General features: G+C 52.8%; 1 protein-coding gene across 2 annotated transcripts; it reads left to right on the top strand.

The window, feature by feature from the left end:
• Positions 1-466: 466 nt before the first annotated feature.
• On the top strand, positions 467-18,898 carry ARFGAP3 (ARF GTPase activating protein 3). Of its 2 annotated transcripts, XM_075343673.1 has the most exons (17): positions 468-623; positions 3,838-3,956; positions 4,436-4,508; positions 5,734-5,865; positions 5,957-6,034; positions 6,162-6,249; positions 7,101-7,166; positions 8,132-8,170; positions 8,916-8,962; positions 9,316-9,455; positions 10,640-10,771; positions 11,180-11,320; positions 11,577-11,726; positions 12,033-12,156; positions 15,512-15,602; positions 15,787-15,908; positions 16,999-18,898. In XM_075343673.1, the coding sequence occupies exons 1-17, from the start codon at positions 555-557 to the stop codon at positions 17,014-17,016; spliced, it is 1,629 nt and encodes a 542-aa protein (XP_075199788.1). In that variant the 5' UTR covers positions 468-554; the 3' UTR covers positions 17,017-18,898. The 2 variants fall into 2 exon arrangements, with proteins under 2 accessions (XP_075199789.1, XP_075199788.1); XM_075343674.1 differs by lacking the exon at positions 8,132-8,170 and having other exon boundaries at positions 467-623.
• The last annotated feature ends 8,165 nt before the right edge of the window (positions 18,899-27,063 follow it).

Consider the following 27,063-nt stretch of genomic DNA (forward strand, 5'->3'; position numbering starts at 1 on the left):
CGGTGTATTACACAGTATTCGGGCGGTGTATTACACAGTATTCGGGCGGTGTATTACACAGTATTCGGGCGGTGTATTACACAGTATTCGGGCGGTGCATTACACAGTATTCGGGCGGTGCATTACACAGTATTCGGGCGGTGTATTACACAGTATTCGGGCGGTGTATTACACAGTATTCGGGCGGTGTATTACACAGTATTCGGGCGGTGTATTACACAGTATTCGGGCGGTGTATTACACAGTATTCGGGCGGTGTATGTGTGGTACTGTTATTGTGGTACTGTGCGTTATTAGATCAGTGTCCTCTGTTGTGGTTTCTTTCTCAGTGACGTCAGTGCATTTGGAGGGGCGGAGCTTTCTGGTTTGTTGTGGGCGTAGCTGTGCCGTGTGATAGGGGCGTGGCTGTGCCCTGTCGGGCGGGGCGTGTCCTCCGCCAGTGACGTCGGGTGGGGGCGGGGTTGCGTCCGGTGACGTCGCGGCGTGTCTGACGTGGCTGACGTGGCTCTCCTGTGTCTGCGGCGCCGGTGATTGTGTCGGAAGTTCCCGGAGTGATGGCGGAGCCGCACAAGCAGGACATTGCTGCTATATTCAAGCGGCTGCGCTCGGTGCCCACTAATAAGGTGAGTGCGGACCCCGGAGCGGAACATCTGGAGACCCCCGGGGCGGCGGCGACACCGGCGACAACTGCCCAGCGAGTGACAGGAAACCGGGAGCGGTGTCCGAGCGCTGACACCCGAGTGTGGGCGGAGCTGACAACTGTCATGACAACTGCGACCCCAAAACTACAATGAGATCCGACAACGTACTACGAGGGAGGGCCCGACGACCGGCGCGTGCTACGGGGGAAGAGCCCGACGACCGGCGCGTACTACGGGGGAAGAGCCCGACGACCGGCGCGTGCTACGAGGGAGGGACCGACGACCGGCGCGTACTACGGGGGAAGAGCCCGACGACCGGCGCGTACTACGGGGGAAGAGCCCGACGACCGGCGCGTACTACGAGGGAGGGCCCGACGACCGACGCGTGCTACGAGGGAGGGCCCGACGACCGGCGCGTACTACGGGGGAAGAGCCCGACGACCGGCGCGTACTACGGGGGAAGAGCCCGACGACCGGCGCGTACTACGGGGGGAGGGCCCGACGACCGGCGCGTGCTACGAGGGAGGGCCCGACGACCGGCGCGTCCTACGAGGGAGGGCCCGACGACCGGCGCGTGCTACGAGGGAGGGACCGACGACCGGCGCGTGCTACGGGGGGAGGGCCCGACGACCGGCGCGTGCTACGGGGGGAGGGCCCGACGACCGGCGCGTGCTACGGGGGGAGGGCCCGACGACCGGCGCGGGCTACGGGGGGAGGGCCCGACGACCGGCGCGGGCTACGGGGGGAGGGCCCGACGACCGGCGCGTCCTACGAGGGAGGGCCCGACGACCGGCGCGTCCTACGAGGGAGGGCCCGACGACCGGCGCGTGCTACGAGGGAGGGACCGACGACCGGCGCGGGCTACGGGGGGAGGGCCCGACGACCGGCGCGTGCTACGGGGGGAGGGCCCGACGACCGGCGCGTGCTACGGGGGAAGGGCCCGACGACCGTGGAATATCTCTCTATCCTGTCCAGACCTGCATCCTCTCGCAGCTGAGGGTCTGGTGCAGTGTACGGGGCAGAGGTGACGACAGCGAGCTCCACGGAGCGGACAAAGGTCCCTGGCCCCGAGCCACGGAGCAGAGTCCAGTAATCCAGACACAACAGCGGATTATAGGAACATGAGTCATCACTGCCCTGTCTGAGGAGATCTGTGTACAGGAGCGCAGCTCTGGGGGATAATACAGGAGGAAACTCAGGATCAGTAATGTAATGTACAGTGTATCACAAAAATGAGTACACCCCTCACACTTGTGTAAATATTATGTTTTCATGGGACAACACTGCAGATCTGCCCCAGTGATACAATGTGCAGTGTCGGTGCGCAGCTCGTATAACTGGAAATAACTCAGGACACAGTCAATAATGTCTAAACAAAAGTGAGTACACCCCCTAAGTGAGTGGCCCAATTAGCTATTCTCCCTCCCCGGTGTCATGTGACTCCTTAGTGTTACGAGGTCTCCGATGTGACTGGAGGAGCCGGGGTGTTACATTCGGTGTTATCGCTCGCGCACTCTCTCTGGTCACTGGAGGGGCAGCGGCTCCTCATGGCAAAGAAATCTCTGAGGAGCTGAAAAATAGAATCTTTGCTCTACATAAAGATGGCCGAGGCTATAAGAAGATTCCCGCCCCCCTGACACTGAGCGGCAGCCCGGCGGCCAAGACCATACAGAGGTATAACCAGACAGGATCCACTCAGAACAGGCAGAGCCATGGCCGACCACAGAAGCAGAGTGCACAAGCTCCGCATCATATCCAGAGGTCTGCCAGCATTGCTGCAGAGGTTACAGGGGTGGGGGTCCGTCTGTCAGTGCTCAGATCATATGTTGCACAGTGCATCACACTGCTCTGCATGGCTGTCATCCCAGAAGGAAGCCTCTTCCAAAGATGAAGCACAAGACAACTTCAGTTTACTGAAGACAGAGTAAGGACGTGGATTCCTGGAACTGTCCTGTGCTCTGAGACAAGATAAATATGGTGCAGAGGGTGGCAGCGTGTGCGACGGATCCCGGTGAGGTAAAAGACAAATGTGACTTGCCTACAGTCAGGCATGGTGGTGGAAGGTCATGGTTTGGGGTATGAGTGCTGCTGGCTGTGAGAGCTACAGATCATTGAGGGAATCATGAATGCCGACATGTCCTGTGACACTGAAGCAGAGCAGGATCCCCTCCCCTCATATTCCAACAAAACGACCCCAAACACATCCAAGACCCCCACTGCCTCGCTACAGACACTGAGGGTGAAGGTGCTGGACTGGCCGAGCGTCTCCAGACCTAAACCCTATGGATCATCTGTGGAGCCTCAGACATAAGGTGGAGGAGGGAAGGTCTGTAGCCTCCACCAGCTCCGGGACGTGGTCATGGAGGATGAAGAGGATCCAGCGGCTCCTGTGAAGATCCAGTGACCTCCAGACCCAAGAGAGGTAAATAATGGCGCCACACAAAATATTCACACCAAGGGCACAATCTGGCCATTCTCACTTAGGGGTGTACTCATTTTTGTTGCCAGCGGTTTAGACATTACTGGCTGTGATGAGTTATCTGCACTGTCATACAAGCTGCGCACCGACACTGCACATTGTATACAAGCTGCGCACTGACACTGCACATTGTATCACAGGGGCAGATCTGCAGCGCTGTCCCAGGAAAGGATGGAATCAAATATTTACAAAAACCGTGAGGGGTGTACTCACGTTTGTGGTATACTGTTGTACAGTGACTGCACCAGCAGAATAGTGAGTGCAGCTCTGGAGTATAATACAGGAGGTATCTCAGGATCAGTAATGTATGTGCACAGTGACTGCACCAGCAGAATAGTGAGTGCAGCTCTGGAGTATAATACAGGAGGTAACTCAGGATCAGTAATGTATGTACACAGTGACTGCACCAGCAGAATAGTGAGTGCAGCTCTGGAGTATAATACAGGAGGTAACTCGGGATCAGTAATGTATGTACACAGTGACTGCACCACCAGAATAGTGAGTGCAGCTCTGGAGTATAATACAGGAGGTAACTCAGGATCAGTAATGTAATGTATGTACACAGTGACTGCACCAGCAGAATAGTGAGTGCAGCTCTGGAGGATAATACAGGAGGTAACTCAGGATCAGTAATGTAATGTATGTACACAGTGACTGCACCAGCAGAATAGTGAGTGCAGCTCTGGAGTATAATGCGTATATTTCTTTCTATTTCAGGTTTGCTTTGACTGTGGGGCCAAGAACCCGAGCTGGGCGAGTATCACGTATGGCGTGTTCCTGTGCATTGACTGCTCGGGTACGCACCGCTCCCTCGGGGTGCATCTCAGCTTTATCAGGTAATCTGCGCTCGCTGAGTGTTGGTGACGTTGGGGTCCTCCATTTTCGGCCCCGGTGGTCTGTGCCGCTGGTGGATCGCTCCTGGAGGCGTCAGACTGGATTTCTCGGCTCTCCCAGTCTACAGCAGACTGGTCACCATCAGATATTCCCGCTCTTGCTCTCGCAGGGGTCGTCCTCGGTCGCCGCTCTCTGCATCCTGGGGGGATTTGCTCCTGTGTTGCCCCTCGCTCTGATGTATTTTACCTTTATCCCTATAAATGTCCTCGCTGGGGGGCCGCTGTTCCTCCTCGCCGGGGGTGGGGGGCGCTGTTCCTCCTCGCCGGGGGTGGGGGGCGCTGTTCCTCCTTGCCGGGGGTGGGGGGCGCTGTTCCTCCTCGCCGGGGGTGGGAGGCGCTGTTCCTCCTCGCCGGGGGTGGGGGGGGCCGCTGTCCTGGATCACTGGACGGTTCTGGATCTTGTACTTATTGATGTTTTCTAGATCCACGGAACTGGACTCCAACTGGTCGTGGTTCCAGCTGCGCTGCATGCAGGTCGGGGGGAACACAAATGCGGTGAGTCCCCCACAGAGATCATTTTATAAGGGTCCGGAACCCACAATGCAGAGACTGACCCCCCCCCTCCCCCCGTTAGAGATCCAGACCCAAAATAGATTGTGCTCCCCCTACTATCCCCTCACTATCCCCTCACACAGTATGGTGTGTCCCCGCACAGCTCCCCTCTCCCCTCACACAGTATGGTGTGTCCCCGCACAGCTCCCCTCTCCCCTCACACAGTATGGTGTGTCCCCGCACAGCTCCCCTCTCCCCTCACACAGTATGGTGTGTCCCCGCACAGCTCCCCTCTCCCCTCACACAGTATGGTGTGTCCCCGCACAGCTCCCCTCTCCCCTCACACAGTATGGTGTGTCCCCGCACAGCTCCCCTCTCCCCTCACACAGTATGGTGTGTCCCCGCACAGCTCCCCTCTCCCCTCACACAGTATGGTGTGTCCCCGCACAGCTCCCCTCTCCCCTCACACAGTATGGTGTGTCCCCGCACAGCTCCCCTCTCCCCTCACACAGTATGGTGTGTCCCCGCACAGCTCCCCTCTCCCCTCACACAGTATGGTGTGTCCCCGCACAGATCCCCTCTCCCCTCACACAGTATGGTGTGTCCCCGCACAGATCCCCCTACTATCCCCTCACACAGTATGGTGCCCCCCCCCGCACAGATCCCCCTACTAGCCCCTCACACAGTACGGTGTCTCCCCGCAGTTTGCCATGAGTACTGCCAAAGAAAACAACCCCCCTCCCCAGCCCCTGGCCTTGACGCGCTGCTCTGGTCGGCGCTGTGCTGTGGAGCGCAGCAGTTGATGTGCCGCCTCCTTCCTCTGACACTCCGGCTCGGTGGTGGTGGTGGAGGAGGGAGCCGCTGGCTCTCTGTTCCTTCGTCCTATTCCTTGATATTGGCTCCACTGTCTCCAGCCCCTCCGCTGTCCCGGTCCGTGTGTTGGGGGCCCCTCCGCTGTCCCGGTCCGTGTGTTGGGGGCCCCTCTGCTGTCCCGGTCCGTGTGTTGGGGGCCCCTCTGCTGTCCCGGTCCGTGTGTTGGGGGCCCCTCCGCTGTCCCGGTCCGTGTGTTGGGGGCCCCTCCGCTGTCCCGGTCCGTGTGTTGGGGGCCCCTCTGCTGTCCCGGTCCGTGTGTTGGGGGCCCCTCGCTGCACCCACTCTTGTCCCGTGGTCAGTGGGGGGCGACGTCTTCCTCGCCTGTAGCTGATTGGACGCGTTTTCTTTCCTGCAGACAGTGTTCTTCCGGCAGCACGGCTGCAACACCAACGACACCAACGCCAAATACAACAGCCGGGCCTCCAGCCTGTACCGAGAGAAGATCAAGACCCTCGCCACGCAGGCCACCCGGAAGCACGGCACCGAGGTGAGTGTCATACCCGCGACTGCCACCGGAGGGCGGCACACACCCGCTCCGGATCATGGCCTCCATCTGATACGTCTTCTGTGATTGGCAGCTCTGGATCGACAGCTGCGGAGCCCCCCCGCTGTCCCCCCAGGAGAAGGAGGAGGACTTCTTCGCCTCTCACGTCGAGGTATGTGCAGGGTAACTCGGGTTCTGTAGGACCTTTCCCCGGCGTGCACCCGGCTGTGGTCCCGGTCTGTCCCATCACATGCCAGATTTCCCGCAGACGACCCGTAACCCTCCCATTCTCACCGCAGGTCACCAATCCGGACTGGGAAGAGCCCCCGACTCCAGAGGAGCTGTTAACCCCGAGCGCGCTGCAGCCTGTCCCTGACGGCAAAGAAGGTAACCGGCAGTCCTTTGTAACCGCTGTGAAAAGTGTAAATCCTGCCCTCAAATGTGACCCATTAATGGGGGTGTCCTCGATCCCGGCTGTTTAACCCTTCAGGTCTCAGTGACCGCGGGGACCTAGACTGAGCGCTGGTGAGAGCCCCTCATAGCCGCGTCTGGGGTCGGTCAGATGGCCGCAGCGTTAATGTGATCAAAGTTATGGTTGGCTACAAAGTTCTCGTAATCGGGGGCAGCGCTGGCAGCAATGTGCAGGTTACATCAGCCGGGAAACAGGGCCAGACCTGACTGTTATGTGGCCGACCGGTGCTCGTCGTGGCCGACCGCTGATCGTCGTGGCCGACCGGTGCTCGTCGTGGCCGTAAGATAGGTCAGATCCTATAGTATGATCCTCCCGATACAGGGAGCTGCGCCTCTGTGCCTGCCGCGCCGGGAGCTGCGCCTCTGTGCCTGCCGCGCCGGGAGCTGCGCCTCTGTGCCTGCCGCGTTGGGAGCTGCGCCTCTGTGCCTGCCGCGCCGGGAGCTGCGGCTGCCAATATAACCGTCTAGATTCCGCGGTCCGTCTCTGACGGCAGCTCTCAAACGGTTCTAAAAGAGCAACGCACAACGGCACCTGAGATCGGCCGTAACCTTCTATAACCGCAGCAAAGTTAATCTCCGCTGTGCTGTGGTCGTGGGACGGTACAGAGCAGCACGGTAAAAGAAAGATGGGGGAGACCGACCCCCTCCCTTCCGATGGGACGGGTTATTGGGTAGAAGGGGTAAATCCAGCATTACCTACAATACGGCAGTGACGGAGCAGAGACGAGGGCTCGGGCGCCGCAGTAATGGATGATTGTTGTCTTCAGTTTCAGGTGATCCAGAATCCGGGCCGAGCGTGGACTGTCTCAGCATGTCCCCCAAGGCCGCACTAGGTAACACCGCACCCCCGCGACCCTCCTCACGCCCGATGTCCTGTATAATAAGGATGGGGGGCAATAGCTAGATGCATCATGGCGGGAGGTGACGCCGGCAGACCCTTTGGGCACGGCGCAGAGCATTCTCTCCTGGCTGCAGATATGAACAGTCTCCTATCCGTAATCTAGGAAATCAGACGCCCCTGGCACGGCTGTCGCCCATACTTGTGGTGTAGGACAGACCCCCCCCATCTCCGAGCCTGCGCCGCCCCCGTGGGGTGTAGGACAGACCCCCATCTCCGAGCCTGCGCTGCCCCGTGTGGTGTAGGACAGACCCCCCCCCATCTCCGAGCCTGCGCCGCCCCCTTGTGGTGTAGGGCAGACCCCCATCTCCGAGCCTGCGCCGCCCCCTTGTGGTGTAGGGCAGACCCCCATCTCCGAGCCTGCGCCGCCCCCGTGGGGTGTAGGACAGACCCCCCCCCCCCCATCTCCGAGCCTGCGCCGCCCCCGTGGGGTGTAGGACAGACGCCCCCCATCTCCGAGCCTGCGCCGCCCCCGTGGGGTGTAGGACAGACCCCCATCTCCGAGCCTGCGCCGCCCCTTTGTGGTGTAGGACAGACCCCCATCTCCGAGCCTGCACCGCCCCCATGTGGTGTAGGACAGACCCCCATCTCCGAGCCTGCGCCGCCCCCGTGGGGTGTAGGACAGACCCCCATCTCTGAGCCTGCGCCGCCCCCGTGGGGTGTAGGACAGACCCCCCCCATCTCCGAGCCTGCGCCGCCCCCGTGGGGTGTAGGACAGACCCCCCCCATCTCCGAGCCTGCGCCGCCCCCGTGTGGTGTAGGACAGACCCCCATCTCCGAGCCTGCGCCGCCCCCGTGGGGTGTAGGACAGACCCCCCCCCATCTCCGAGCCTGCGCCGCCCCCGTGGGGTCACGCCGCGCTCATGTAAACCTGTCTGTTTTTTCTCTTCCATGTCGCAGCCGGTTCAGTGTCTGTAGGAAGCGCTGCACCTAACAAAGGTGATTCCCCTCCTGGTACCTGCAGCTTCAGCCGCCTCCTCCCCCTCCTCCTGGTGGTCTGTGCTCTGCCCCCCGCACCTCCGTACAATCCTCCGCTACGCTTTGGTGCTCTGTTGCAGCTCTCTGCGTCTCAGTCACTTCTTACACTTAATTGTGAAATTCCTTTAATCCGGCGTCCAATGGACTAGAAAGTCTGATAATCCAGACCCAAATTGACGGCAGCAGAGGTCGCGGTGACCGTACAAATATATACATTTTTCTAGGACTGTCTGATAATCCGGCGCCCATTGATGTCGGGATTAAAGGACTGTTAGTGTGAGCGCTGCTCTGGGGCACATCACTCTTCCATTCTACAGGGTCATTAATGGCCTTATATCGAGGCCTCCGCATCGTCCGGACGTTTCCTCGCAGTCGCACCGCCCCGCACTTGCTGTGAAGAGCTGCTGCAGTTTTGCTCTGTGGCTGCACTTCCCTTGTGTCACCACCAGGTGTCGCTGTTGCAGCACGCGCTGTGAGCCGGTGGTGCAGTCCGGGGCCGCAGCGTCACCCTCAGTTTTCCGCACCCCGCACCGGCCCTAGACACTCCCACATCTTTGTGCACTTTCTTTGGCTAATTCCTTGAGAAATGAATGACCCCCTGTGTAATTCCCGCTTGCCGAGGCGCAGACTGATGGCGGCCGCTCCCCCCCCCCCCCCGTCCCCCCCAGGGTCTCTGCAGCTTTATAATCTCTGCTTTTACCCACAGACGTCAGTTCACTGATCAAGAAGAAGCCGGCACCAGCAAAAAAAGGGGTAAGAGGCTGTCTGGGGGCCATTACCTAATTACTTCATTATACTGTATTGTACTTCAGAGCTGCATTCATGATTCTGCTAGTTGCACGCAGCATGCTGAGCTCCCATAGTGCACTTAGTTTTCACAACATTAGGTGACTGCACCGTGGCAGGTATACATTTATCGATTACTAGACAAAGCAGAGCATGCTGGGAGATTTAATTTCTGAAGTTTGCAGAATTGTGAGCGCAGCTCTGGTTCAAAAAGCTGGAATTGGACATTGATAAATGGATAAGAACAGTATCTCCATAGCTGTTTGGGCTGCTAAAAGGGACGGTGTCCGCTCGTCTTGTAACGCCTCTTTACTTTGCAGCTCGGGGCCAAGAAGGCCGGTCTGGGGGCCCAGAAAGTGAGCGGCAAGAGCTTCAGCGAGATCGAGAGGCAAGCACAGGCCGTAGACAAGATCAAGGAGCAGGAGAGGACCAGCGTGAGCAAGAAACCCGAGGAGACCATGTGAGTACAGCCACAAAGCCTGCAGAATAGTGACTGCAGCTCTGGAGTATAATACAGGATCAGTAATGTATGTACACAGTGACTGCACCAGCAGAATAGTGAGTGCAGCTCTGGAGTATAATACAGGATCAGTAATGTATGTACACAGTGACTGCACCAGCAGAATAGTGAGTGCAGCTGTGGAGTATAATACAGGAGGTAACTCAGGTTCAGTAATGTATGTACACAGGGACTGCACCAGCAGAATAGTGAGTGCAGCTCTGGAGTATAATACAGGAGGTAACTCAGGATCAGTAATGTAATGTATGTACACAGTGACTGCACCAGCAGAATAGTGAGTGCAGCTCTGGAGTATAATACAGGAGGTAACTCAGGATCAGTAATGTAATGTATGTACACAGTGACTGCACCAGCAGAATAGTGAGTGCAGCTCTGGAGTATAATACAGGAGGTAACTCAGGATCAGTAATGTATTGTATGTACACAGTGACTGCAGCAGCAGAATAGTGAGTGCAGCTCTGGAGTATAATACAGGAGGTAACTCAGGATCAGTAATGTATTGTATGTACACAAGTGACTGCACCAGCAGAATAGTGAGTGCAGCTCTGAAGTATAATACAGGAGGTAACTCAGGATCAGTAATGTATTGTATGTACACAAGTGACTGCACCAGCAGAATAGTGAGTGCAGCTCTGAAGTATAATACAGGAGGTAACTCAGGATCAGTAATGTATTGTATGTGCACAGTGACTGCACCAGCAGAATAGTGAGTGCAGCTCTGGAGTATAATACAGGAGGTAACTCAGGATCAGTAATGTATGTACACAGTGACTGCACCAGCAGAATAGTGAGTGCAGCTCTGGAGTATAATACAGGAGGTAACTCAGGATCAGTAATGTAATGTATGTACACAGTGACTGCACCAGCAGAATAGTGAGTGCAGCTCTGGAGTATAATACAGGAGGTAACTCAGGATCAGTAATGTATTGTATGTACACAGTGACTGCACCAGCAGAATAGTGAGTGCAGCTCTGGAGTATAATACAGGAGGTAACTCAGGATCAGTAATGTAATGTATGTACACAGTGACTGCACCAGCAGAATAGTGAGTGCAGCTCTGGAGTATTATACAGGGTATGTGCACCTGCGCCTTCCATAACTTTCCTTCCTGCCTCTTATCCCAGCGTCTCCTCCTTGCGTCTCGCGTACAAGGATCTGGAAATTCAGAAGCAGAGAGATGACGAGAAGCTGAAGAATCTTCCTGCAAAGAAGAAGGCGGAGGCCGAGCGGCTCGGGATGGGGTTTGGAAATCGGAGGTAAAATCTGCAATTTAGGGTCTATGTATTTAGTAGAGCGTCTCCGGCTCAGCGAGGACTCGGCTGACCCCAATCATGTGTATGTGTATGTATATGTATAATATATATATCTATATCTCTAGAGAGAGATATATAGGGGGGAGATATCGAGAGTGGGGGAGAGGGGGAGGGAGGACGAGAGGGAGATGGGGATATATATATACACACACACACGCATATATAATAGGCCTATTTGTGGCCCCCATGGCGGTCCCTTCTCCCTTACATCTCACCTGGTCACTTTTCTCTCAGCCCTGCCCCACCATGTGTTAACAGGGGTGTATATATTTTTTTTGGTGGGGGGATGGGTGATATAGGGGGCGCTGTACCTACGTCTGACCCCATAGACCCTTCCGCCTCTGTCCGCAGTGGGATCTCCCATTCTGTCCTCTCGGAGATGCAGACCATCGAGCAGGAGGCCCCGAGGGCCGCCAAACCCAAGAAGGTCTATCAGGAGGAGGACCAGGACGACTTCTTCTTCAGCGGTGGCGGCAGCAGCTCGCGGTCCCGGTGAGATATTAGTGGTGCCGGACATGTCGTGTGGCAGCATTACCATAGCAGAGCTGACATCTATAGACCGAATCGCCCCTGAACAGAGATCACGGGGTCTTCACCCCCACCATGCTGCCCCCCGGGGTGACCACACGGGCTCCGAAGCTGCGGCCATCAGATCGCCAGCACTGGACTGACCGGCATCGGAGCCGCTCTGACCCCGGCCGTGGACGCTGCGACTGGTGTTAGTAATTCTTCACTTTCCCCCTTGCAGATATCGTGAGGACCCCCCCGAGCCGGTCAGCAGCAGCAGCAGCTCATTCCTGAGCTGGGACGAGCGGTCCGACGATTTCTGGAAGAAGGAGACATCCAGTAACGACTACGACACGTCCCTCAGCTCCAAGACCAGCAGCTACGACGAGCGGTACGGACGCAACACGCCCATCCTTCACTGCCACCGTCCAATCACAGCCAGAAGAATTAGGAATACAGCTCTGGATGCGATTGGAGTCAATAACATGGTTGGGGTTGAGCTGCAGTACCGGGCACAGCCACACCTGTGTGTACGGCGCTGTGCCTGGAGGAGAGGCCGTGACGCTGCGGCCAGCACCGATGTGTCCCCGTTTAGTTTGGGGGCTTCAGGAATTGGACCCGTCTGCAATATACGAGATGTCACCTACAGTTTTTTTTTTTAAGAATTTTTTTTTTTTCCCCCCCCCTCCATGTTCAGACCAGCGACTCGCCGCAAACCCGACCTGGATCCCGCCCCGGTATCAGACGATGCCCAGAAGAAATTCGGCAACGCAAAAGCCATCTCCTCCGACATGTTCTTCGGGAAACAGGACAGCGCAGACGTGAGTATACGGACGATATACAAGGAGCGCCCCCTAGTGGTGGCTGCAGACAGGATCTTATCATGTATCTCTGTATACAAGGAGCGCCCCCTAGTGGTGGCTGCAGACAGGATCTTATCATGTATCTCTGTATACAGGGAGCTCCCCCTAGTGGTGGCTGCAGACAGGATCTTATCATGTATCTCTGTATACAGGGAGCTCCCCCTAGTGGTGGCTGCAGACAGGATCTTATCATGTATCTCTGTATACAGGGAGCTCCCCCTAGTGGTGGCTGCAGACAGGATCTTATCATGTATCTCTGTATACAAGGAGCGCCCCCTAGTGGTGGCTGCAGACAGGATCTTATCATGTATCTCTGTATACAGGGAGCGCCCCCTAGTGGTGGCTGCAGACAGGATCTTATCATGTATCTCTGTATACAGGGAGCTCCCCCTAGTGGTGGCTGCAGACAGGATCTTATCATGTATCTCTGTATACAAGGAGCGCCCCCTAGTGGTGGCTGCAGACAGGATCTTATCATGCATCTCTGTATACAGGGAGCTCCCCCTAGTGGTGGCTGCAGACAGGATCTTATCATGTATCTCTGTATACAAGGAGCGCCCCCTAGTGGTGGCTGCAGACAGGATCTTATCATGTATCTCTGTATACAGGGAGCTCCCCCTAGTGGTGGCTGCAGACAGGATCTTATCATGTATCTCTGTATACAGGGAGCTCCCCCTAGTGGTGGCTGCAGACAGGATCTTATCATGTATCTCTGTATACAGGGAGCTCCCCCTAGTGGTGGCTGCAGACAGGATCTTATCATGTATCTCTGTATACAGGGAGCTCCCCCTAGTGGTGACTGCAGACAGGATCTTATCATGTATCTCTGTATACAGGGAGCTCCCCCTAGTGGTGACTGCAGACAGGATCTTATCATGTATCTCTGTATACAGGGAGCTCCCTCTAGTGGTGGCTGCAGACAGGATCTTATCATGTATCTCTGTATACAGGGAGCTCCCCCTAGTGGTGACTGCAGACAGGATTTTATCATGTATCTCTGTATACAGGTAACTCCCCCTAGTGGTGGCTGCAGACAGGATCTTATCATGTATCTCTGTATACAGGGAGCTCCCCCTAGTGGTGACTGCAGACAGGATTTTATCATGTATCTCTGTATACAGGGAGCTCCCCCTAGTGGTGGCTGCAGACAGGCTCTTATCATGTATCTCTGTATACAGGGAGCTCCCCCTAGTGGTGACTGCAGACAGGATCTTATCATGTATCTCTGTATACAGGGAGCTCCCCCTAGTGGTGGCTGCAGACAGGCTCTTATCATGTATCTCTGTATACAGGGAGCTCCCCCTAGTGGTGACTGCAGACAGGATCTTATCATGTATCTCTGTATACAGGGAGATCCCCCTAGTGGTGGCTGCAGACAGGATGTTATCATGTATCTCTGTATACAGGGAGCTCCCCCTAGTGGTGGCTGCAGACAGGATGTTATCATGTATCTCTGTATACAGGGAGCGCCCCCTAGTGGTGGCTGCAGACAGGATGTTATCATGTATCTCTGTATACAGGGAGCTCCCCCTAGTGGTGGCTGCAGACAGGATCTTATCATGTATCTCTGTATACAGGGAGCTCCCCCTAGTGGTGGCTGCAGACAGGATCTTATCATGTATCTCTGTATACAGGGAGCTCCCCCTAGTGGTGGCTGCAGACAGGATCTTATCATGTATCTCTGTATACAGGGAGCTCCCCCTAGTGGTGGCTGCAGACAGGATCTTATCATGTATCTCTGTATACAGGGAGCTCCCCCTAGTGGAGGCTGCAGACAGGATCTTATCATGTATCTCTGTATACAGGGAGCTCCCCCTAGTGGTGGCTGCAGACAGGATCTTATGTATCTCTGTATACAGGGAGCTCCCTCTAGTGGTGGCTGCAGACAGGATCTTATCATGTATCTCTGTATACAGGGAGCTCCCCCTAGTGGTGGCTGCAGACAGGATCTTATCATGTATCTCTGTATACAGGGAGCTCCCCCTAGTGGTGGCTGCAGACAGGATCTTATGTATCTCTGTATACAGGGAGCTCCCTCTAGTGGTGGCTGCAGACAGGATCTTATCATGTATCTCTGTATACAGGGAGCTCCCCCTAGTGGTGGCTGCAGACAGGATCTTATCATGTATCTCTGTATACAGGGAGCTCCCCCTAGTGGTGGCTGCAGACAGGATCTTATCATGTATCTCTGTATACAGGGAGCTCCCCCTAGTGGTGGCTGCAGACAGGATCTTATCATGTATCTCTGTATACAGGGAGCTCCCCCTAGTGGTGGCTGCAGACAGGATCTTATCATGTATCTCTGTATACAGGGAGCTCCCCCTAGTGGTGACTGCAGACAGGATCTTATGTATCTCTGTATACAGGGAGCTCCCTCTAGTGGTGGCTGCAGACAGGATCTTATCATGTATCTCTGTATACAGGGAGCTCCCCCTAGTGGAGGCTGCAGACAGGATCTTATCATGTATCTCTGTATACAGGGAGCTCCCCCTAGTGGTGGCTGCAGACAGGATCTTATCATGTATCTCTGTATACAGGGAGCTCCCCCTAGTGGTGGCTGCAGACAGGATCTTATGTATCTCTGTATACAGGGAGCTCCCCCTAGTGGTGGCTGCAGACAGGATCTTATCATGTATCTCTGTATACAGGGAGCTCCCCCTAGTGGTGGCTGCAGACAGGATCTTATCATGTATCTCTGTATACAGGGAGCTCCCCCTAGTGGTGGCTGCAGACAGGATCTTATCATGTATCTCTGTATACAGGGAGCTCCCCCTAGTGGTGGCTGCAGACAGGATCTTATGTATCTCTGTATACAGGGAGCTCCCTCTAGTGGTGGCTGCAGACAGGATCTTATCATGTATCTCTGTATACAGGGAGCTCCCCCTAGTGGTGACTGCAGACAGGATCTTATGTATCTCTGTATACAGGGAGCTCCCTCTAGTGGTGGCTGCAGACAGGATCTTATCATGTATCTCTGTATACAGGGAGCTCCCCCTAGTGGTGGCTGCAGACAGGATCATATCATGTATCTCTGTATACAGGGAGCTCCCCCTAGTGGTGGCTGCAGACAGGATCTTATCATGTATCTCTGTATACAGGGAGCTCCCCCTAGTGGTGGCTGCAGACAGGATCTTGTCATGTATCTCTGTATACAGGGAGCTCCCCCTAGTGGTGGCTGCAGACAGGATCTTATCATGTATCTCTGTATACAGGGAGCTCCCCCTAGTGGTGACTGCAGACAGGATCTTGTGTATCTCTATGTACAGGGCGTCCTCTCTCTACCTGTATTCACCTCCGTCCTTTCCTTGTACAGTATGAAGCCCGGTCCCGGCTGGAGAGGCTCTCGGGCAATGCGTCCATCAGCTCTGCAGATCTGTTTGATGAGCACAAGAAGCAGCAGTCAGGTACCGATGTGTCCCGCTCTGTAGAGGATAACGGGGGTGGTCACGTCACCGAATCCCCTCATTTATGGAAACCCGATATGGCTCCTTGGAGAAGAGTCGTACGGGGGCGCTCTGTCACTAGTGGAGCTGCTGCTGCGTGTAATAATGTGACTTTTTATTAACCCATTTTCATTGGTTTTCACAGCAAATTACAGTCTGTCCAATGTCATGCCGTCAGCCCCCGACATGGCCAACTTCAAGCAAGGGGTGAAGTCTGTGGCCGGGAGACTCTCTGTACTGGCCAACGGGGTCATGACAACTATTCAGGCAAGTGTTGTCAGCCTGACGGGAATATTACATCCTGTATTATACTTCAGAGCTGCACTCACTATTCTGCTGGTGCAGTCACTGTGTACATACATTACATTACTGATCCTGAGTTACATCCTGTATTATACTCCAGAGCTGCACTCACTATTCTGCTGGTGCAGTCACTGTGTACATACATTACATTACTGATCCTGAGTTACCTCCTGTATTATACTCCAGAGCTGCACTCACTATTCTGCTGGTGCAGTCACTGTGTACAGACATTACATTACTGACCCTGAGTTACATCCTGTATTATACTCCAGAGCTGCACTCACTATTCTGCTGGTGCAGTCACTGTGTACAGACATTACATTACTGATCCTGAGTTAGGGTACTTTCACACATCCGGATTTGTGCTCTGCGGCACAATACGGCGTTGTGCATAAAAACCGCAACCGGCTTTTGTAACGCCGATTGCGGTTTTTATTGCATTGACTTACATTAGTGCCGTATTGTGCCGCAGGGGCTTGCGTTCGGTCCGGTTTTTGCCGCATGCGGCAGATTTAGCCGATGCGGCGGCCGGATCGAACGTACCCTGCAACGTTTTTTGCTCCGGCAAAAAACACCGCATCGCGCCGCATCCGGCCGCTGCGGCGCATTTTTCAATGCATCCCTATGGAGGCCGGATGCGGCGCGATGCGGAAAAAACCGCATCCGGTCGCCGCATGCGGTATTTTCCACTGCGCATGCTCAGTAGCATGCCGCAACCGGAAAAAACCGGACCGGCCGCATGTAAAAACTGATGCAAAGGATGCGGTGTTTTCACCGCATCCGTTGCATAGTTTTCACAGCCGGATTGAGCCGCAGGGCTCAAACCGGATGTGTGAAAGTAGCCTTACCTCCTGTATTATACTCCAGAGCTGCACTCACTATTCTGCTGGTGCAGTCACTGTGTACAGACATTACATTACTGATCCTGAGTCACCTCCTGTATTATACTCCAGAGCTGCACTCACTATTCTGCTGGTGCAGTCCCTGTGTACATACATTACATTATACTCCGGAGCTGCACTCACTATTCTGCTGTGGGTTTTGTCTTTTTCAGGATCGTTATGGATCATAACCCTCGCCCTCCTCACCTAGAAGTCACTTTTGCCGCGTCTGCAGGGACCCGTGTGCTGCGCCCGCTCCTCGGAGGTGAAGGACATGGACGGCTCCTCGTGGTCCCTGATTGGCAGGAAGGGAAACACATAAAGATTAATTGTGCCTTTACATAATCAGCTGCAGTGCATTGTGGGAATGTCTGCGCTCTTACTTTTAGCTTCTGTAATAATATGGTGGACGCTTCGGACTGAGCGGCCGTCGTGTTGCGGTCTGTAATTTTTTGGGGAGTCACTTCCCCTTTAAGACTTTTCCAAAGAAGATGGCGCGGTCCGAGTCTCCGGATATAGAAGACGACCGACGTAAATGTAATCGAGAAATTTAAATAAAACATTCCTTTAATCCGGCAGAGATTAGGATTCTGGATTATCAGAATTAAATAGAAAGTATCCATGAGGTCAGAGAAAACACTAAGTAATCTGTGTCTGGCATGCCGGATTAAAGGAATTGTGCACACGGTGGAGGTGCCGGATTATCGATATCTGTAGATTAGACCAATGCCGCGTTCTGTTATAGTCTAATCCGGATTATTGGATGCCGGATTACCGGACCTGTGTGTATATGTGGGTAAGTGTGTTTTTTTTTTTTTTGTTAGATTAGGGGATTACCATAGGTTGTACAGACCAAGGCTGCTCAGGTATACGGCGGGATGCGCCCGCTGCGTATATACGGTATACGCCCTCCACACCCCTCCTCCCGCGTGCGACAATCGCGGCGTAGGCCGGTCGTCCATGTTGTATGTAGCTATTGCTCACCTTGATACCTGATAATCCATGGATCGGATCGGACGGCTGGATTTAGTCGATCAATATTGGATCCGGGGGCGTCAAAAAACAAAAAAAAATACATTCCAATGAGAAGTTACGGTTTGAGGTGGGAGATGAAGAGTTAAAACAAAATATTTATTTCCTAAATTCTCCAGCCTCCCCCCTTTCCCGCTCTCGCTTTTACAGTCTGCGCCAATTATCTTGATTTTTTTCCCACTAGGTTTTATGTGTAAATATTGGAGAAACTAATCTCGGACTGAGTTGCTGCGTTTTTTTTATACTCCAGTCACCTCCAGAGCTGCACTCGTAATTAATTTAGCAGCGGCTGCCTTGGCACGTGCTCTAAAACGCAATCTGTTCCTATTCCTGCTCCTCCCCTAAATCCGCCATTCCGTTCCAGAGAAAATCCAAACTTTTTTGTATCGGTACCGCGGGGGCGGTGCTCCTCAGGTATTTATGCATATCAGCCTACAGACACGCCCCTGAGGAATCCTGTGCACTGCATTGTGGGATGTGTAGTTTTGGGGTTGGGATAGGTCTAAATCTCCCACAGTGCACTGCAGCGGAGAGCTTGGGACGAGTGGACCCTCCCTCGATGTGACGGTAGCATCGGATGGGTACCCAGGATTAGTCAATGCAGCTCTGGATGTGAGCGGAGTGCGACATTAATTCCAGGCAGCTGAATACAGAATGCAGCTTTGGATGTGACTGGAGTAACGGATCTCGGCCTGAGCAAAGTTTTTACAGAGTTTTGTAGCTTTTTATGCACAGACAATCGGAGGTGGCGCTGAACTCCCCCCACTCTCACTTAAGGCTTTTTTGTTTTTTTGTTCTTTAGCGAGTTAATTTAATTGTAATGTTTTTGGATTTTCGTGGATTCGGCAGCGAATGGAGCAGAAATTTGTTGTGTTTTAGACAGCAATGCAACTACATTCACAGAAAAGCGATGGGTACGTGCGTGTACTCCTCCCTCCCCGTCGCCATTTTTGTATATTTGTCTCATTCGTTAATCCTAGTTCCCGCGCAGAGTCTCTTTGTAATGATTTGTATTCCGAAATAAACTTTACATTGCAACAACTTGGCTAAGACTGTTCTTAAATTAAGGCCTAAAAAAAAAAAAACCTTAATTGCTGACAACGGCTTTTTAATCCTATTCCCGCTCTTCCCTAACTTTTGTGTTTTTTATTTTATTTAAATGCGCCATACCATTCCAGAGATAAAACACTTTTTATTTAATTCTAATTTTTATTGGCACTGCAGGGGTGGGGCTAATTATGCAAAGCAACCTAGGGACACGCCCCCAAGGAAGCCTAAGCTCAGGATTAATTATAAAGGCCGGTATCTCTGGGACCGATTAACAGATTTTAAAAAGGAAAAAAGCAGAGAACTCAGGGGAGCGGCGGGAACAAAATAAGCACAAAAAACAGCTATTTTTGTCCTAGCAACAAAATTTCCTTAAATGTTAACCAATTCCTCATGGCGATCACAGGCCACACATGATAACCGCCAGGAGCTCAGTATACGTGACAGCCGACCCCCGGCTCTCATAGTCGGGAGTATTAACCGCACCGCCTTTGGCTGTTTAACCCCCTAAATGTTTGAAAAAAATCACGATTGCAGTATTTAGGGGCTGGGAGAAGGGAGTGTGCTCCTCTCCCAAGCAATTGGGATCCCCATTATGTGATTACAGTGGCCTGATCATTACCGTGGCAAGCTAAGGTCGCCATGATGACCTCCGGGTCAGCCAGTGAAGGAAAAAAAAAAGTTGAAGCTCCCAGAATACAGCAATGGAAAAACAATTATTTTTTTTCTATAAAACTAAAAAGTTCAAAATGTAAAAAAAAAAAATTATAAATATGGTATCGCTGTAATTGCACTGACCCGAAGAATAAAGCTCTTATCCCTTTTAGTGATTTGCATTTAAAAAAATCCTGAATTGCTTTTTCTTGATTCTGACTCTCAAAAAGCGAAATATAAAGCGGTCAAAAAAATATTGTGGCCTAAAATTGCACCAATAAAAATTCTAAATCATCCCACAAAAAACAAGCGGTCACATGACTGTCAGCAGAAAAATAAATAAAATATTCCAAATCCAGTGATGCCAAAAACATTTACTCAGTTAAAAAAAAGTGTTCTTACTGTGATAGTCGCCAAACCTTAAAAAAATAAATAATATATATATATATATATATAATATAATATAATATATATATATATATATATATATATATATATATATAATATATATAATTATAAACCTGGTATTGCGGTAATCGTACTGTCAGGAGGAATAAAGCCGCCTGATCACTTTCACCGCATGGTGAATGGCCTACAAAATAAAGCCAATTCTCCAACTGCTGTTGATTTGTTCATTCTGCCTCTAAAGATGGCAGTATGGCACGGCTCACATTTATCCTGCGCTCTACACTGAGCACTTACACCGGGGAATATGTGTAAATCTCTGAAATACATGATTCCGACGTAATTCTCAGCGGAAAATTCACTGTAATGAGTCTCTTTTGACCTCACATCTGACCCGTGGTCCGCCGGCGATGTCTTTTTAGACGTGTGCAAAAGTGCAGTCGATAACAGTTTTGTTCAACTTTGAATCAACTGACGCTGCTCGACAAAGAGTAAGACTAAGAACACACATCCGGCTTTTCTGCCGTTTGTCGGATCCGGCGCGCTCCCGTACAGTCTATACAGTACAGTGGCTGTGCGACAAGCTCCGGTCACGTGCTGTCTTGTGACCGGAGCATGTGGCCAGGAAGTTGCAGCGCAGCCACTGTACTGTATAGACTGTGTACAGGAGCTCGCCGGATCCGACAAACGGCAGAAAAGCTGGATGTGTGTTCTTAGCCTTACTCTGCTGCCTCATTAGTGAATGGATCCGTCGGTGGTTTCTCCTGAATCGAGTATTTCGGAGATGTATTGTAGATGGAAAACCTGATGTAAGTGCTCAGCATAGAGCGCAGGATAAATGTGATTTGATCCAAAATACCACCAAATGGCATTCGATCCAACCTACAAAAACACCGAGGTCCATAATCTGTTATAGGGGGCTTTCAAGTTACTGATGGCACAGAGACTCTGGAAAAACACCTTGGCTCTCCCCCAAAAAAGAGATCCGGCAAATCCTGTACCTCCAAATGCCCCCTCCCCCTCTCCTTCTGAGCCCCACAATGTGCCTAAACCAGAGTTAGCGTCCGTATGAATTCCCAGAGCTGTGCAATTTCAGAACATGTTGTGTAACATTATGGGGTCCTTTTATTTATTTATTTATTTTTTTTCTTCATATAATATATATAATATGTATCTATCCCTACCTATTCCCCCTATGAAATTTGGCAATCTGAGGTTAAAAATTTTAGTGGTAAAAAATGTAATTTTTATCTTCACGGCCCAATAGTGTAACATTTGTGTGAGACACCTCTGGTGTCAATACACTCACTGCACCCCTGGATGAATTCATTGAGGAGTGCAGTTTGTATAATGGGGTCACTTGTGGGGGTTTCTGCTTTCCTGACACCGTGGAGCTCCGCCAATGTGACATGGCATCCACAAACATTTCGAACTAAATCTGCACTCCAATATGGTGCTCCATCCCTTCTGAGCTTTGTAAAGTAGTTTTTGACCACATATGGTGTATTGGTGTACTCAGGAGAAATTGTGTAACAAATTATACAGCCCTTATATCTTTTACCCTCTGAAAATTAAAAGTTTGGTGCCAAACCAACATTCGTGGTTAAAAATGGTGGTTTTTCTTTTTTATATTCGCAGCCCAATGTTATTCAATGTTGAAATCACATGAGGGTTAAAATTGCTCACTACACCCCTAGATGAATTCCTTGAGAGGTGTAGTTTCCATAATGTGGTTACTTGTGGGGGGTTTCTACTGTTTTGGCATGTCAGGGGGGGGGGGGATCTTCAAATGGGACATGGCGTCAGAAGTATGTTCCACCCAAAATACTGCTCCTTCCCTTTTAGAGCTTTGCCATGTGCCCAAACAGTAAATTTGCACCAAGTTTGGGGTATCGTGCTCACCAAACATCTGGATAAATTCCTTAAGGGGGTCTAGTTTCCAAAATGGGGTCACTTGTGGGGGATTTCACTGTTAAGGCACACCAAGGGGGTCTCCAAACGCGACATGGTGTTTATCGATTCCAGCCAATTTTGTGTTCCAAAAGTCATATAGTGCGCCTTCATTTCTGATACCTTCCGTACGCCCAAACAGTAGATTTCCACCACACGTGGGGCATCCACGTCCTCAGGAGAAATTGCAGAACAAACTGTACATTTTCTATTGTTACTCTTGTAAAAATGAAAAATGTTGAGGTTAAAGTAACATTTCTGTGGTAAAATGTATTTTTTCATTTTAACGGTGAAATGTTATAAAATTCTGTGAAGCACCTGGGGATTTAAGGTACTCGCAAAACATCTTGATAAATTCCTTGGGGGAGGGGGGGTCCATATTACAAAATGGGGTCACTTGTGGGGGTTTCCACTGCTTAGGCACATCAAGGGCTCGCCAAACGTGACATGGCATTCGCTATCCCAGACAATTTTGTGCTTCAAAATTCATATGGCGCTCCTTCCCTTCCGAGCCCTGCCGTGCGCCCAAACAGTAATTTCTTCGGCGCTCTATTGGGAGACCCAGACGATTGGGTGTATAGCTACTGCCTCCGGAGGCCACACAAAGCATTACACTAAAAAGTGTAAGGCCCCTCCCCTTCTGGCTATACACCCCCAGTGGGATCACGGGCTTACTCAGTTTTCAAGCTTTGTGTGCGAAGGAGGTCATACATCCACGCATAGCTCCACTGTTTGTAGTCAGCAGTAGCTGCTGACTATATCGGATGGAAGAAAAGAGGGCCCATATAGGGCCCCCAGCATGCTCCCTTCTCACCCGTGGTGGTGCTTGTAAGGTTGAGGTACCTATTGCTGGTACAGAGGCTGGAGCCCACATGCTGTTTTCCTTCCACATCCCCTGGAGGGCTCTGTGGAAGTGGGATCTTGCCGGCCTTCAAGCCCTGAGGCCGGGCTCCATCCACAGACCCAGAGACCCTGCTGGAGGAGCTGAGTACTGTCAGGGACATGGCCCTGCATCTTTCAGGTACTCGGTGTCCCTGGCACGCACGGACACACTCAGGACTTGCTGAGTGTTGTAGTGCGCCGGGGACAGTAGCGCTGTGCGCTGGAGTTAGGTCACTGCAGCTTTGCTGAGTGACGTTTTCATGGTGGGAACTACTGCGCCGACCGCTCCTGGAGCGGCGGCGCAACTGCGACCTGTAGTGCGCCGGGGACTTCGCGCCGACCGCGCTTTTACGGCGGCGGCGCTTCTAACTATAGTCCCCGGTTTCTGCGGCCTAGCGCCGTTTCGTTCCCGCCCCCACCCTGTCACTCAGGGTAGGGGAGAGACGCTGCTCAATAGGCAGCGCCGAGGGCTGGAGCCTTATTTACATGCTCCAGCCCTCTCACTAGGCACAGGGGAACGCAGGCTTCCCACTCTTTGTCTGTGCACGCCCAGGGCCCGCCCCCTCCCCTTCACAGAACGCCGGCAGCCATTACACGTGCAGTCTGGCTGGGGAAAGGCAGCAGGCTCTGGGAGACCCAGACTGGAGGGATTTCTGGCGACCACACACCCGCTCTTCAGCGGGCGGTAAGCAGCGCTTCAGCGCTGGCCCCACTAGTGCCTCAGTGATATATTAGTGTACTTGGTACCATATATATATATATATATATATATATATATATATAATTATTATATAGTTGCACTGTAAGGTCGCTTCTTGGCTGGACACCCTGTATTGCTCTGAGGAGACAGCAACATGTCATCCGCAAAACGCAAGGGTGCCAAGGCACGGGCTGTGTACATTACTTGTACTGCATGTGGGGTTGATCTACCGGCAGGCTCCAACGACTCCCATTGTGTGCAATGTTCAGTCCCAGTGGCACTTCGTCAGCCAGAGCCTATGGTGGTGGTAGCCCAGGCAGAGTCGCCTGCGAACCCTGCCCCGTTGACAGGGTCAGACTTTGCAGTTTTTGCTGATAAGATGTCTGTGACTATGACAAAAATCCTGGAGACCTTGCAGTCCAGGCCAGTTATACAAGCCATAGACACTGCTATGCCCTTGCTCCCAGGTCCCCCTCAGTTGGAACTAATCCGTACTTCAAGGGGGTCCCAGGCATCACAGGCTGAAATCTCTGACTCAGATGACAGCCCCAGTCACCCTAAGCGAGCTCGCTGGGAAAGACCCTCGACGTCATCACACTGCTCAGGGTCTCAGCGAGGAGAGTCTCTCTGTGAGGAATCTGAGGACGGGGATCAGGATTCTAACCCTGAAACCCCTCTCAATCTGGATGCCCCTGATGGGGACGCCATGGTAAATGACCTTATAGCGGCCATCAATAGACTGTTGGATATTTCTCCCCCAGCTCCTTCAGCAGAGGAGGCAGCTGCCCAGCAGGAGAAATTCCATTTCCTATATCCCAAGCGTAAATTAAGTGCTTTTTTGGACCACTCTGACTTCAGAGAATCAATCCAGAAACACGACGCTCATCCAGACAAGCGTTTCTCTAAACGTTCCAAGGATACCCGTTATCCTTTTCCCCCTGACGTGGCCAAACGCTGGACCCACTGTCCAAAGGTGGATCCACCAATTTCCAAGCTGGCGGCTAGATCCATAGTCGCAGTAGAGGATGGCGCTTCACTTAAAGATGCCAACGACAGACAGATGGACCTTTGGTTGAAATCTGTCTATGAAGCTATTGGCGCGTCGTTTGCTCCAGCATTCGCGGCCGTGTGGGCACTCCAAGCTATTTCAGCTGGTTTAGCACAGGTGGATGCTATCATGCATCCAGCAGTGCCGCAAGTGGCGTCCCTAACTTCGCAAATGTCTGCGTTTGCAACCTATGCTATCAATGCTGTCCTTGAGTCTACAGGACGTACCTCTATGGCGTCCGCCAACTCGGTGGTTTTGCGCAGAGCCTTGTGGTTAAAGGACTGGAAAGCAGATGCTAGTTCCAAAAAATGCTTAACCAGCTTGCCATTATCTAGAGATAGACTGTTTGGTGAGCCATTGGCTGAAATCATTAAACAGTCCAAGGGTAAGGACTCTTCCTTACCACAGTCCAGACCAAGCAAGCCACAGCAGAAAAGGTGGCAGTCGAGGTTTCGGTCCTTTCGGGGTTCCGGCAAGGCCCAATTCTCCTCTTCCAAAGGGACTCAGAAGGAACACAGGAACTCAGATTCCTGGCGGCCTCACGCACGCCCCAGAAAACCAAATGGAGGAACCGCTTCCAAAGCGGCTACCTCATGACTTTCAGCCTCCGCCCTCCGCATCCTCGGTCGGTGGCAGGCTCTCCCGCTTTTGCGACATTTGGCTGTCTCAGGTCAAAGACCGATGGGTAACAGACATTTTGTCTCGCGGGTACAGAATCGAGTTCAACTCTCGGCCTCCACCTCGGTTCTTCAGAACCTCCCCACACCCCGACCGAGCAGATGCCCTACTGCAGGCGGTGGACTCTCTGAGAGCAGAAGGAGTGGTGATCCCGGTCCCCCCTCAGGAACGAGGGCAAGGTTTTTACTCCCATCTGTTTGTGGTTCCAAAAAAGGACGGCTCCTTCCGTCCTGTTCTGGACCTAAAACTGCTCAACAAGCACGTGAACGCAAGGCGGTTCCGGATGGAATCCCTCCGCTCCGTCATTGCCTCAATGTCTCGAGGAGACTTCCTTGCCTCAATAGACATCAAAGATGCCTATCTTCACGTGCCGATTGCTACGGAGCACCAACGTTTCCTACGTTTTGTGATAGGAGACGACCATCTTCAGTTCGTAGCTCTGCCATTCGGTCTGGCGACAGCCCCACGGGTTTTCACCAAGGTCATGGCGGCAGTGGTAGCGGTCTTGCACTCTCAGGGACACTCGGTGATCCCTTATCTGGACGATCTACTTGTCAAGGCACCCTCTCTCGAGGCATGCCAACTCAGCCTGAATATTACGCTGGATACTCTCCAGACTTTCGGGTGGATCATCAATTTTGCCAAGTCAAATCTGTCACCGACCCAATCACTAACATACCTTGGCATGGAGTTTATCAGCGATAGTGAAGCTTCCGCTGAACAAGCAGCGGTCACTACAGACAGGGGTGCAGTCTCTCCTTCAAGGCCAGTCGCACTCTTTAAGGCGCCTCATGCATTTCCTAGGGAAGATGGTGGCAGCCATGGAGGCAGTTCCCTTTGCGCAGTTTCATCTGCGTCCACTTCAATGGGACATTCTCCGCCAATGGGACGGGAAGTCATCGTCACTAGACAGGAAAGTCTCCCTTTCCCAGACGGCCAGGGACTCTCTGCAATGGTGGCTTCTTCCCACCTCGTTGTCTCAGGGAAGATCCTTCCTACCCCCATCCTGGGCAGTAGTCACGACAGATGCGAGTCTATCAGGGTGGGGAGCAGTTTTTCTCCACCACAGGGCTCAGGGGACATGGACTCAGCAGGAGTCCTCCCTTCAGATCAATGTCCTGGAACTCAGGGCAGTGTATCTTGCCCTCCTAGCCTTTCAGCAGTTGCTGGAAGGACGGCAAATCCGAGTCCAGTCGGACAACTCCACAGCGGTGGCTTACATCAACCACCAAGGAGGGACGCGCAGTCGGCAAGCCTTCCAGGAAGTCAGGCGGATTCTCACGTGGGTGGAGGACACAGCATCCACCATATCCGCGGTTCACATCCCAGGCGTAGAAAATTGGGAAGCGGACTTCCTCAGTCGCCAGGGTATGGACGCAGGAGAATGGTCCCTTCACCCGGAAGTGTTTCAGGAAATCTGTCGCCGCTGGGGGGTGCCGGACGTCGACCTAATGGCGTCCCGCCACAACAACAAGGTCACGGCATTCATAGCGCGGTCGCGCGATCAAAAAGCTCTGGCGGCAGACGCCTTAGTCCAAGATTGGTCGCGGTTCAGGCTCCCGTATGTATTCCCGCCTCTGGCACTCTTGCCCAGAGTTTTACGCAAGATCAGAGCCGATTGCAGCCGCGCCATACTCGTCGCCCCAGATTGGCCGAGGAGATCGTGGTACCCGGATCTGTGGCATCTCACGGTCGGCCGACCGTGGTCTCTCCCAGACCGGCCAGACTTACTGTCCCAAGGGCCGTTTTTCCATCGGAATTCTGCGGCCCTGAACCTGACTGTGTGGCCATTGAGTCCTGGATCCTAGCGTCTTCAGGATTATCCCAAGGAGTCGTTGCCAC

Source organism: Anomaloglossus baeobatrachus, chromosome 4 (assembly GCF_048569485.1).
Source record: "Anomaloglossus baeobatrachus isolate aAnoBae1 chromosome 4, aAnoBae1.hap1, whole genome shotgun sequence".
In the NCBI taxonomy this organism is placed as follows: Eukaryota; Metazoa; Chordata; class Amphibia; order Anura; family Aromobatidae; genus Anomaloglossus; species Anomaloglossus baeobatrachus.